Source organism: Antrostomus carolinensis, unplaced genomic scaffold (genome assembly GCF_000700745.2).
Source record: "Antrostomus carolinensis isolate BGI_N321 unplaced genomic scaffold, ASM70074v2 scaffold10677, whole genome shotgun sequence".
Taxonomy (NCBI): Eukaryota; Metazoa; Chordata; class Aves; order Caprimulgiformes; family Caprimulgidae; genus Antrostomus; species Antrostomus carolinensis.
The window spans coordinates 1-13,690 of NW_010328036.1; the positions used below are offsets into that span (position 1 = coordinate 1).

At 36.3% G+C, this 13,690-nt stretch overlaps 1 protein-coding gene across 1 annotated transcript; it reads left to right on the plus strand.

Annotated features, from left to right (window-relative positions):
• Positions 1-246: 246 nt before the first annotated feature.
• Positions 247-9,661, plus strand: LOC104528171 (syndetin-like; the record flags this gene model as incomplete). Its single annotated transcript, XM_010172101.2, has 6 exons — positions 247-273; positions 2,545-2,655; positions 3,422-3,516; positions 4,385-4,483; positions 7,820-7,910; positions 9,485-9,661. Coding segments are annotated over exons 1-6 (600 nt in total), but the record flags the coding sequence as incomplete, so codon positions are not given.
• Between the last annotated feature and the right edge of the window lie 4,029 nt (positions 9,662-13,690).

A 13,690-nucleotide genomic window follows, 5' to 3' on the forward strand; every position in this document is an offset into this window, starting at 1 on the left:
CATCAGCAAACTTGCTGAAGGTGGATGCTATCCCTACATCTAGATTATCCATGAAGATGTTAAGCAAGACTGTACCCAGTACTGACCCCTGAGGAACACCACTAGTTACAGGCCTCCAACTAGATTCTGCACCACTGATCACAACCTTCTGAGCTCTCAAGGAAATTATCTTAAATTCATTTGCTTGCATGTGTGAAATTAGCTACAGTACAGTTCATTAAAAGACTGGAAACAAGACCTCTTAGCATGACTAGCCGTAAACCAGGAGCACTGGTAGGTTACCAGAGAATATATTGCGTGGATTTTTATTGAACAATAACATCCATATAACTCTGTCCAACCATTCCTTCATAAATGGCAGTTCATGAGGACAAGTACTATGGTCTTAATCTTGAGAACAGGTCAAACTGCTGAGACTGACTACTGAGAACAGTCAACTACTGACTTGTTTAGGCTTGGCTTTGCCCTGCAAAAGCATAGAAGAGAGGAGGTTGCAGAAACTTCTGAAGTGTGTGCTGTGACTAACATAGCTGGTTTTCTTTACTCATGTCGTCAGAGAAAGGATAAATCTGCTTAGTGTTTCTCCAGTTGGATTATTCTTTCTGTTTATATTTTGTTTAATCTTCCATGATAGATCACTTTTGAAAATGCATTTGTCAGAATTATTGCTTTCAGGAGAAGAGGAGCGTATTTAGGTACGGTTACTAAATTATAATTTACGAATACAGTGGCTAATATTTGTTTTATGATTTTTCTTTTATAAGAAAAATTTTCTTTGAGTGCCCTGCAACAGTAGATACAGTATGAAATTAAGTTTGAATCTTTTTTTCACATCAAGCAGGCTTTTATCTTCCCATTTTGAGTAGTCAGGGTAAATTCTCAGTCTACCTGCAAAAACAGTCCCAATGACTTTATACAGGAAAGAGTTGAACACAGCTTGGTGGCCTTGGAGAACTGAATAATACTAATATAAGCCCAAATTCCAGAACGTGTTTTATTATGTTTTTAATTGTTTTTAATTGTGAGGAGTTGTTACTCAATTGAAAGTATCAGAGCTTTTACCCTCTCCCTGTATATAGTATTGTACTGGCTCTGTATTCTTGAGCTCTAGCCTCATGGGCAGACTAATTTTAACTTAACTGGCTTGAAGATTCTTCTTGGTAGTGGTCCTATGTTCACTATCATAAACCCTGGCTTGCAGATGAAGTTTCCTTAATGTTTGATAAAGATTATTACTTAATAACATGTCCAGACACAACAAATAGCTCCACTTGAAAGAAATTAAGCAAGGCCATCATCCTTCTGAGTAACCATATTCCCAATATTTTCTTAATGTAAATGGAGCCGCAGGCATTGGAAGTTTCATGTTTTTGTTGTTCCTATTATGGTCACATATTATGTAAGCATTCATATAATAGATTATATATACATTTAGAATTTTTCTTTTTTTATTTACACGGGACATGCAAATAGTTCTTGTTCTGAGAAACGTACTCTGAAAAAGTTCAAAGCATAAAACAGATGGTTGATGGGGAGAAGGAAGATGCATATCATGCTCTTCTACTTACAGAGAGTCTGGCCTAGGACTGGGACTGTGAAACATTGGTAAGTGCTAGTTAGGATTAATGACTGTTACAGAAGGAAACTGCTCCCTTGATAGTGAGCACTGGATGATTTGAAGAAGACATGATCAGAATGTGGTCAGACTCCACTGTGCTCTTTTGTTCTTTTGTTTAATTGAGTTGTCAGCTATGATAGCAGTCATAACTGTTGTTGTTCAGTTAGCAGCTCTTTCCTTCCTGGTCTTAAATATTCAGTGCTGCAGAGGTCTGTTCTGCACACATCTGGAAAGGTTGATTAAAGTCTTGTATCCAGCTTCCCATTCCATACTGGACTCATTAGTATGGTGCTCATGATACTCACATGATACTCATCTAGATTGCAAGGTCTGGATTCAGGGCAAGGCTTGATGTGGAAAGAGCACTTACATTGTTGACAAGAAATTTCTTAGCGCTGGCAGATGGAAGGCAGATGTAAGTTCTTTATGGCTCTGGACCATAAAGGGCATGCTACATTGTTTGCATAGTTTATGGAAAAAGTGTCCGTGTATTTCCTCAGACTTGCTGACAGGATTTACTGAGGCAGAAAATTAAAAATCTTGCTTCTGAAATTTTTAAGTTCTTGATTCTTGCCTACACAGGTAGAATATCTTAAGAGAATCTTGTTACAGAGGATAAGCAGTGCTCACTTTAGCATTCAACTTTATCTTTTGTATTCGAAATATCAGTATCTGTTATATCTCATATTTGCTTTCCTTTTATTGAATGGGGTATCTTGCTTACATAAAAACAATCAGAAACTCTCCTGGTCTGCAATAGCATATAATATTTATATGTGCTTTATTAATTTGCTTTCAAAAGCTTAGAGCAATGGAGCTCTCCTGGAGTTTGCATAATGGATAATATGATAATGGCTAAGGCAGAAGTTTCATTATGGGTAGAAAACAAGGATACATTTCAAGGCTGTTGGAAATATCTACAATAGCTTTCACCTTCAGTTTCAGATGTCAGCAGTGTGATTGGAACTGAAGACAGCAGTTTTGACCGCAGCTATGTAAAAAAGAAATTGGAACATGGTCTTTCACGAATATGGCAGGTATGTGTTTTGATGTTTTTTCCTAAATATTTATCTCCCCCATACCTGCCCCACCCCACCCCTCCCACCCCCAGTATTAATTACGTTTATATTTATACTGATCTTCTTAAAGAAGTCTCTCCAGGGATTTCTATAAGTTATTTATTTTGAGCTAAATATATCAAAACCACATAAGTATAATTTCTGTGACTCAGTTACTACTTGGTCACTATGCTTACAAACTCAGTCAAGATACCAAAACGTAGTAACATGACTTTCAGCTTGATTCCACTTCTCCCAACCTGTGTGCTGCTCCACAATCTATTTTATTCTCATGTGTTTTTCTCTGTTAGCACAGACATACGACTTCATGTTTCTAGTATAACCATAGCTATGGAGAACCTGAAGTCCTGTGAACCTGGTTTCACAGTATTCCTGTTCTGACTGCTGGATCTGTTTGATGTGCAGTGAGACCTCAAATGTATGATGAAAAAGCTGTAAACCTTTTCCATGGGTGAACTGTAATCTAGAGATCTGTTTTTGCAGTGACAATAAAGCATCTAGGATTGTCCTAATGTTACAGAGTGTTAAAGAAACTGATTATAATAATACTTTAGAAGGTCAATGAGAAATCATTCATGTTACAGAAAATGGAGTTTTTGTCTACATCTCAAAAAGAAGTTACAAGTGTAAACAAACCGAAAAGTGCGGATGAAACAGGCACCTGAGCCTTTGCCTTTTTGTCTTTAGTGTATTAAGCATACAAAAACTTGTTTGTGTTTTGTAGGATGTTCAATTGAAAGTGAAAACATATCTTCTGGGAACAGATCTGTCTAGCTTCAAATATGACGACTTCATATTTGTACTTGATGTTATCAGCAGGTACGCTGATGTGGTCATAAGACTGCTTCATACATGTGCACAAACTTGAACTCTGATAAACAGCACAGTTAATTATGGCTGATATTTACATTCTGATGCTGACTTTGTTCATACCTACTCATAGTTTGAAGAGCACTTCTTTCACTGTGAAGGTGGTCTGATACTGGAAGAGGTTGCCCAGAGAAGCCGTGGCTGCCCCCTCACTGGAAGTGTTTAAGGCCAGGCTGGATGAGGCTTTGAGCAACCTGATCTAGTGGAAGGTGTCCCTGCTGATGGCAGGGAGGTTGGAACTAGATGATCTTTAAGGTCCCTTCCAACCTGAACCATTCTATGATTCTATGTGGCAGTTTGTGAGGATGTGTTTGGGAGAGGTGGCATGAATTGCTTTGCTGTTCAAGTAGTGCTTAAGTGAGATATGATTTCAGTATTCTCCACCTTTAAGATTTCAGATGTGCAGATCTTACAATTTTGATGTTTCGAAAAGCTTTTAAACAGACTCTCAGTCAAGAGCAGTGAAATACTGTGGTACTGCTAACCTGTACAATATTATATTCTTCTGTTTTGGTAATAAAAGGATGGATTCAGAATGTGAGCTCTACAGCTTGCCCTGCATAATGGGATCTCAAAAAGACATTTATTTTGCTTATGGCTCTTTGTCTCTATGTGTATGGGACATTATGAAAGGATTTGGAAGGAAATGAGACATGGACTTTTAGGGAAGAGTGAAGCGTTTGCAACTTAACATTGGTGTTTTCCTTTTATGGAGATACATGTATGCTCATGGTAATGATTGAGACTAGTAATTCAGGTTGGAACAGTGGCATTAATAAATCAATAAATATTTCTAAACTTTGTTTTATTGTTATAGGCTGATGCAAGTTGGAGAAGAATTTTGTGGCAGTAAGTCTGAAGTTTTGCAAGAATCTATCAGAAAACAAAGTGTTAACTATTTCAAAACTTACCACAGGTGAGACTACTATATGTGCAGTGGATGAATCTAATGGCATTTATTTTAGTTGGGTTTAACTTTTAAAAAGTTGCTTTCCAAAGGAATTCCACTGCATAATGTTCCTGCATTGAGGTTGACAGATAGTGGAATATGTTTTGTGATGAGAATAGGGCTCTGAACCCTGGAGAAAGGAGAGAGTGGAGGAGCCTTTGCTTCTGCTGTGGTTGTGGAAAACTCTAGTTCTGCAGCAGGCAAGCCAGATGAAGATGAAAAAATTAATGTAGAATTTCATGAGTTTTTTCAGGCTGCCTCTTAGGCTGTCTTCTGGGATCCTGAGGATGAATCCCTCTGAAGTCCATTCTTCCTAGCAAAATTATTACTTCTTTTTCTATGCTATTACATAAAAAGAGTGGGTAATGTGTGGCTATGAAATGTTTTTTTTTTTTTTAATATTCAATTTTGTATTCTGTCAAATGAGATACTTAGAACTGAGTCCATTCTTTTGAGTCATGTTTTCATAGTTTTTTTCATTGACAATCTCTAATTATGTTTCAGTCAACTCTACTGTCATATCTGAGGCCAGTCATATGTGCTGTCACGTGCGGGCAGTCTCTGGCCTCAGATATGATATAGGGCTATGACAGCTTCAAGACTTACCTATTTGTTTTAATTGTCTTGATTTCTTGGTTTGGATGATTGACAACTCTTCCATTCTAGTTATCTAGCATTTATGTTCTTTCTGGGTGTAAAAAACTAGGAACGTATGAGAAGAATTCCTTGCTCTAAGAAACTCTTACTTTCCCGGTCTTCATCTATCATCCTCTGTTGTATGAGAGCTGTCATACAACTAATATATCCAAACCCATTTGATCTGAGACTTTCTGCCTAAAATCCATAAATTATGAAAATTATGACACAAGAACATGAAGAGTGTCTAAATTCAGAAGCTGAGAATGTGATTTGGAATTCCTTCCAACTTTGGTAGTTTGTATCTAGGATTCTTCAGGAACTTTGATGAAGACCTCAGTTCCAGTTATCTGAAAAGCTTGAGCCTTAATAAGATGCACATTATGTCTTGTCAGGAGATGAGTTGATTAAAATGCCACGACACCTATCTTTATTTCTTGAAAGCATTTCTGAACTCTGAACTAAATTTTGTTAACTGATTTGGAAACTGAGCTTGCAGCTCTAGATTCAGAAGCACTATTTCGGTCTACCTAACTGTCTTTTACTACACTGACCTACCACATAAAACCTTATTTGGTTAAGTAAATATAATTTTAACCATTATGGTTTTTCTTGTGTTTAAAGGACCTATTTAACAGCTTAGGCAATCAGAGACTAATTTTCTGATTTATCTTTTAGTAAAATAACAGTTAAGGAATATTGATGAATATGTATAGAAATAATAACTTTTTGAAGTAACTTGTGTTTTTTAATAAAGGTAAGTTTTCTTGTAATTCTTGTGAAAATAAAAGGAAATACTTCCTGATAGGTCCCAAATGATGTAAACCTTTTAATAGTTTTTACATGTTTTATTCTGTGTGGGTACTGTGAGGATTAATTAACTGATATTTTCATCCTTAGATGGAAAAATAGAAAAGAGCCCTCTCTCCTAGCTATATCCCTCAGGTTGATTTATATAAAAGCTTTAAGCATCTTGCCTTTTCAAATCAAGCTAATACAGCTTTCACTCCCCTTGTGTATTTAATTGGAGGAGAAAAAAAAAAAAAAAAGGTGGTGCTTTTAAGGATTCATTAGTACATAAAAGCTACACAGAGCTGAAGTGCTGAGAGCCCAGGAGTAATCAGTTCTTTGGGTAATATGACATATGTGCCCTCCTGGGCCGTGTGGTGTTTTGGAGAACTGCCAACATAGAGAAAGTGTTCGAAGGAACTGGTCATGTCATTCAGAAAGCATAGAAGAGCAGTGTAATACTAGAGCATATGTGAAGCCTTTTTTGGGTAAAAGTTGATTATTTTGAAAAAGTAGAATGTACTTTTGGCAGAGAACACCAGATGTAAGGCGATTTTTGGAATGCAATTTACTTTTCATTCGGATACATTTGTAAAAAGGTGTATCTGATGACTGAAGCGTTTCAGAGAAAGAATGCATCAGACCTTCCACGTGTGCCACTTTCTAGACTTGTGTGCTGGTGAAAATGAAGAGCATTTGTTCAAGTACTTTATCAGTGCCTTGATTTCAGCTTTGAAATGATACGAAACCTGGTGCTGTGTGGCTTTTAAGTGTTTGCTTTTCTATAACTCTTTCTCCTTAGTTGTCCTCTTAAAGAATTTTAATCAGTAACTATGATTTTCACAGCATCTCTATCTCTTGTTTCTGTTGACTTTACTGCGAGAAGATCTGCAAGCTCTGGGTTCTCAGTGCCTCGAAAATAGCACTTGAAGTCTATTTGCATTTAACTGGTGAATTTAAATAGACACAGCAAACTGTAGTGATAATTCAACACATTGCTCATCTCATTGAGGCAAGGAAATTTTAATTGTAGTGGTGATTATAGTTCTTTATTGAAATAGTAGTATTTCTAGAATATTTTACTGCCTAATTAGAAATCCAATGCATAATTTAACAGCTGTTACTTGTTAAGCAAAACAAGTAACAGGTTTTTTTCCTATGAGTACTTGCTTATGTGGCAAAAAGATGATTTTTTTTATTAAAGATATTTCTACTTATGACTGAACGAATACTGTTCTAATGATTAAAAACATGATGGAAATAATGCAAAGATGTAATGGCTTGATTACATTTCCCTAATATGTTTTCTATGTTAGTACCAAGGTAAAATTAAGCTGTGAAAAAAAATATAGTTTAGGAGATTAATAATCATTTAGCTTTTTTCTTCTCTGAAAAGTTGAGGTGTTTGTAGTATATTAGTTCTTTCCCCTTCCCTTTGCTGCCTGTTGGCTTCAGCGTGTTTGAAATGAGCATCTATCTTTTGTGGGCTCACAGAAGCTGCTGTACTGCTAATGCAGTGTTTGTATATATTATATTGCTTTCTACACTTTACACAGAGGGACAGAAAGTCCAGTATTACTGCATAATCATAGATGTTCCTCTGTCCTTTCTAATGGTTTTGACAAAAAAAAAAAAAAAATTGTTTCCAAATTTTGGAGATGGACATTCTTTGAGAATTTCTCCAGAGGTGTCATAAAACTTTCACTGTGTTAAGTAGCCACAGCTTTTAGGTGATCTGTCAGCTGAAAGAATGAGTTAAATATCTGTGATTTTTTTATACAGTTTTTGAAGATGTTTTTCACTGCGTAAGTGAAATAACTGCTTACTTCCTGATTTACTCTTGCTGCCAGTTAAGAGTATTCATTTGTTGTATTTCAGAACCCGTCTTGAAGAATTAAGAATGTTTTTGGAGAATGAGACCTGGGAACTTTGTCCTGTTAAATCAAGCTTTAGCATTCTGCAGCTTCATGTACGTTCTATGAATAACACATACAAATATATCAATACCTTAATAGCTTCCAGAGTGTCCAGGTGTTCTGAGAAGTTGTAGGACCCATGAACTACAGTCCAAATGTTTTAAATGGATGTTAAAAATCCTGCTGCTAAATGGCTTCTAAATTTCACTTTCTGATACTGGAAATTTGAGATTCAAATACTTTTAAAACAGTAGTGTTCCTTTTTCAGGCAGGTGGAGGTTTGCAGAAGAGGCTAGAGTGGTTGACATAATGTTAGCCTTTATTTTTCATGTTTTAATGTGCTGTTAATATGTCAGTTTTCCATTTCCGAATTATTTATCTTGGAGTAAGATGCTAAAAGATGAGTGCCCAAAAGTAGTCAGATGAGCACTCACTAGCTTGTAACAACTTCAGCATCTGTTTCAGGATGGTCATACTGGCTCATTTGGAGGAAAAAAAAAAAAGTTAATTCTTCTGTGGTGAAGTTCAACTGAAAGGAAGTAATGAGCAGTGCTCATGTGCACCAATCCTAAGGTGATTTTTGTGAAGTTTAGCACATGGGTGGATTTCACCTGTTGCCAAATGAAATGTGGATGCCTACGATTAAAGCTATCACTGAAGTGCAAAAATGGATATAGCTGAGCAATCTCAAGCAAAAGATAATTTTGTCACTTCTGTAGACTAAACTGTTAAAGTAAGCAAAAAGCTACTGGGGCAGTAATAGCATGGAAGGAAGGGGAAATAGAACCCTTAATAGCATCCAAGAAATAATAGTAGCAAAAGAAATAATATTTTTACTAGAGAAATGGGATTATAAATCCATACATACTGCTCAAGAGATTGGAGCAGCAGGAAATGGCAGAAAGTATCTGATTCATATAAACAGAAATCTAACATTGCAGTCCATTTAGTTGCATACATTTTGATCTTTAAACTTGTTAAAGTACATTTTGCCATTTATGAAGATCAGTAGCTGGAGTTTAATAGACAAAAATGTCAACTAAGATAAGTTAAGGTTTTTAGAAAAAAAAATCCTTAAATTATACCTTACATGCAATACTCACTCCATTTATTTGCAAAAGTCTGTGCACTCACCTCATCATCAGATACTTCATGTACAATGGGTTTGAAAAGTAGTAAATTTTGAAAAGAACTTTTTAAAAATAAAATATTCAGAAAAAAATTCAGCTTTAGTAAATTACTAGGTAACCTGTGTAAAGAAAAATGCATTTTTTGGTAGAATTTAGGTCTTGTTTTATCTCCTAATTTCTGTCAAATAAAAACCCCACTTATTTTTCACCTAGTTTTAGGCAGTGAATATTTTCAGAATGCAGGAGATGTATTCTGTGTCATAGCCAAAACCTGCTAAGATTAGAAAGATAAACAGTATAAGATTGCCAGTTTCAAGGTTAACTTGAGCCAGCATGAAAAAAGCATGTTTAAATAAGCAGCAAGCTTTAGCTATAAGTTTTCATACCAGGTTAATTGTTCACAAGTTTGTTATGCTCTGTTTTTATGGAACTAGAGTAATAATAATACTGAAACTGTCTTGTTGGTGATTAAAATTTTACTTCATTTCTATTAATAGGAATTTAAGTTCATGGAGCAGTCACGTTCCCCGTCTGTGTCACCTAGTAAGCAGCCTGCTTCAGCAATTTCAACAACAGTAACGTTATTTGAGCAGTACTGTAACGGAGGAAACCCATTTGAAATTCAGGCTGACAGCAAAGATGATGAGACAGAAGATGTGTTAGCTTCCAATGGGGTATGGAATGTTTCAGGGAAAAAAAGAAAAGCAAATCTTGCTTTCAGTAAATGATGATTTTACTTTTGGTATCAATGATGGCAAAATGTCTTAGTATAAGGATCAGTTAACTGCAGTACTGTGTGAAATCTCAAGCCAGTTTTCTCCTTTAAATTAGTTAAATTGCTTTGCTTTTAACGGCGCCAGAAAGCCATGCAACTTGTTTAAATTTCAGTTTGTTTTGCAGTGGATCAATATTTTTTTTGCACTGAAGTCAAGTGTTCCTGAAGCCTAGCAAGACATGTTCCACTTAAATTAGTAATTTTTTAGGTGTTTACCTTTCTTTGTGGAAGTAATTTTGTTGATTTAGGATAGGGTTTCTGGCTGCTTAGGAAAGAACCATTGTGGGTTGCTCCTGCTGTTGTATTTGTTCACACCTACATGATTTGCCATGATTATCTGATGTTTATTAGGTAGTTCTGTAATTTAAATGTTCAGGACACTTGCTTTATGGTGGGATCTACTGTGAAACTGAACAATAGCTTTGTGTAATATTTTTTTCAGAATTCTGTCAAAATTTAGCAGTCGTCAAATATGTTTTACTTTAAAACTTTGTACCATTCTCTTAAATGATGTATTAGCATATTTTTGTTCAAGCTTTTGCTCTTGTTTATCCCTTTGACAAATAATGTTTTCTTGGGCTTTTTTTTGTGATAAGGTTGGATTTAGTTTTTTTTCTTTAAGGTTAATTAATCCAGCTTATCACACTGATGGCTTTCTGGTTTTCAGTTTTATCTGTCTTGCTTTCCCTGTGGAACCTGAGTTGCAAAGCAGCTTGATCTGTATCTCACAACACCTGAGTGTGATGCTGCACTCTCTATCCTCCTGTGTCCCTTGAAGAGAAAATATTGTTGTATTTTGCTTAAAGGAAGCTGCTGGAGAGCCATCTTCCTGGTGGTAGTTCTTACCATATCAAATAATACAGCAGAACATATGTCCTGCCTTTTAATGTCAGTAAACTGGGAAGATTTGCATGGTTATAATTGTTTAACGACTTAACAATTAGTTAGCCCTTTAGTAGGGACTTAGTACATTAGATACATTAGACTCCAAATGAGTATGTGAAGCAAAGATGAATACACTCCAGGGTGTGCTGAATTCCATGGTACTTTGTAGAAGCCTGCTCTGAAACAAAGTTTTTGGGGAATCTGGGCAGCCATTTGGTAGGTATTTGCTAAAATGATTCTAAGTGAAATAAGGATTAATGATGATACCGATACTGCTTTTGAGGCTTTCAAAATGAAAGCTCCCTCTACTGAAGAGTTCATTTCAGGCTTTTGTATATGTCTGTGAGTAGTTTTTCTTTTTATAAGATTTTTCTGAAGTAAAAAGATGAAGAAATTAACTTTGTTGGTTCTTCCCCCTACCCGTCCCCAAGACAACTTTGTTCTGAAGGTTTGACTCTGTAACAAATGTGTAGAGCCATAGTGACCTGCACTTGTGAGTGCAGAAATACGTCTCAAATATTGCAAGATATTTTTTACCACAATTTGCGTGTCAAATAATTAGGAAGGTGTGAAATTGTTTTCCAAAGATGATATTAAGTGGAGCTACTGAGACTGGATAGCATCTCAAGGAAAAAAAAAGAATAATTATTGGAACGTTATTTCAACGATCTCCTCTGATTCCTTACAGGTCGCTGTTAGCAGACGAGTGCATACACTGTCCCCATAGGTTTGTGCGGTGACCTGTATGCAGAATGCTTACACTTGTGGAAGGCTAGAGTTGCTAGAATTTTCTTAATTGCTGAGGAATTTTCTTTCGATCTGCACTCTTGTATGAGATATGAAAATTTTGCACACAAGTTAGAACAGATGTTTTAACAGTTTTAACATTTTACTGTTCCAAATCTGTTTCTCCTAGCTCAACTAAAATGTAAATGACTGACTTCCTCTGCACTAAGTTTTTGCTTCTATAATTATGAAGCTATTTGATGAAAAAATTAGGTAGCAAATGCTGATGAACGTGTTGGAGATACTGTTGTGTTGGCTTTTGCCAGCTTGAAACGTCATACTGCTGTCAAGCAGACTGCTGTCAGCAATACTCTGTCTTCAGTTGTATATTATTCTTTTTGCCCTTTTCTCCAATGATGACCTCTTTGGAGAGGTAATAGAGCTTGAAAACAAAAAAACCCAAACAAACAAAAAACCCCCCAAAGCCTCCCTCAAACCCCTTTAGTTTTCTGTACAAATACAGTGCAGTGTTTCAAGTAGAAACTCCCCATGCAGTGGTAGTTACACAGGAATTGTCATGTTATGTGAGACCAATGGTGGTTCTCTTACAATGTCCCACTTCTGGTAATGGTTAGCATGGACACTCCAAGATCATGAGAGGTAATTGGTCCTGCAAGTCTTACTGGGACACTTTGTAACCTCTATGAGTTACGTAACATATAAGTGTGGGAAGAAGCCACCCTCACCCCAGAACCACATTCTTTATTGCAATGGAGTAATACTGTTATCCAGGAAGGTATCTATTACCTTTGCCTTATTATCACAGGGAGTCAATGAATTTAACCATCTAATCATCCTGGGTAAAAACATCTTTTTACTCTGAATTTTTCTGTAGCATTGGAAAAAGTATGTGTATTGTAAAGGTTACTGTTTTCAGACTGGTTGTTCACTGCTGTCTATTGTTTGGAGGTGTGTGAGGCTCAGTCCCAGCCAGAGCTGAAGCTACTTGAGATAGTAAGCATTAGTTTGTTAGTATAGGATTGCCTCATGCTTTGCACATAGGTGCTGCTATCGCTGCAAGCACTGTGGCAGAGATGGGGTTCAAATAAATGTCAGGGCACTCTATGCCTTCTCTGGTGGGGCTGAGAGTGGCTGCCTCAGCGTTTCAGCAGTGGTAGGCTGTGGTCTTGGTGAAACAGGCTAGAGGGAGTGGTGGTCCCATGAATTAGCAGTAGAAGTAGCAATGTCCATGTTGTGGTTTCCCTGTCTTTAAGTTTGAACAGTGTCCCATTTGGTAGGCTTGCACGTTGTCAAGGGCTTTCAAAGCTGGCTACACTGTCCTCTTTTTCAAAGCCGTGTGCCAATTTAGTGTTCTTTATTAGTGAAACCTTAATATATTTTAAATTGATAAAATCTGATTTTGTGCCTGGTGAAGAGCTGTAATGAATTTTGGATTTCCTTTGACACCAGAGGGACAGAATGTTCTGTGTGGGGAAAAAGTGAAATACTAATGAAATGATTTATTATGCATTTTTCTTGTGAAACATAGGTTAGATTTCCAGTCATTCATATTATAATTCTTTTAACCTTTAATGTAGTAGTATTTAGAGAACTTAGGAATAGTGTATAGAAGTAACTTCTTTTTTTTTTTTTTAACTAAAATGTAAAAGTTAAGTTTCAGTTTGTGCAGTGTAATTTAAAATTGATCATGGAGGATGATGTTTTTGATTTTTTTCTTCCCTCCTTGTGGAAATCACTTATGAATATTTCCTTTGTTAGACATGTTTCTAGCAATGCTGTATATAAACAAGTTTATTCCATATGAAACCTGAGTTTAATGCACTGGAAAATGGGTACTAACCGCTTTTAAGATTGAAAGATGTTAAGTAAATCTGAAAAATCATACTGAAAGTGTGGATGAGAGTGTTCAACAATGTTAAGAAGGTGCACGCTTGTTTTTCATCATTGTACTTGGCTGTTAACTCAGTCATCGGAAGAATCCTTTCCAAAATCTTTGTGAGCCACGGAAGTATAATGCACATTTACATAGAGAACTGAAGCACAGGATAGATTAATTAACTTATCAGTAGTTGTACAGGACAGCTAACCTGGCTGGTATTAGAGGCAGGGTTTCTTGTGACCCAAGTGAGTATATTTTTCAGGTGACCATCCTACCATCCCTTTTCACATTTTTCATCTCCTTTCTCCATTACCAGCTGTTCCAAAGTGCTGACATGTAGAAAAATGCTTATTTAAAACCAGCAAACAAACAAGTTACACCTACAACAACATCTTTATCAGTGACATGGACAGTGGG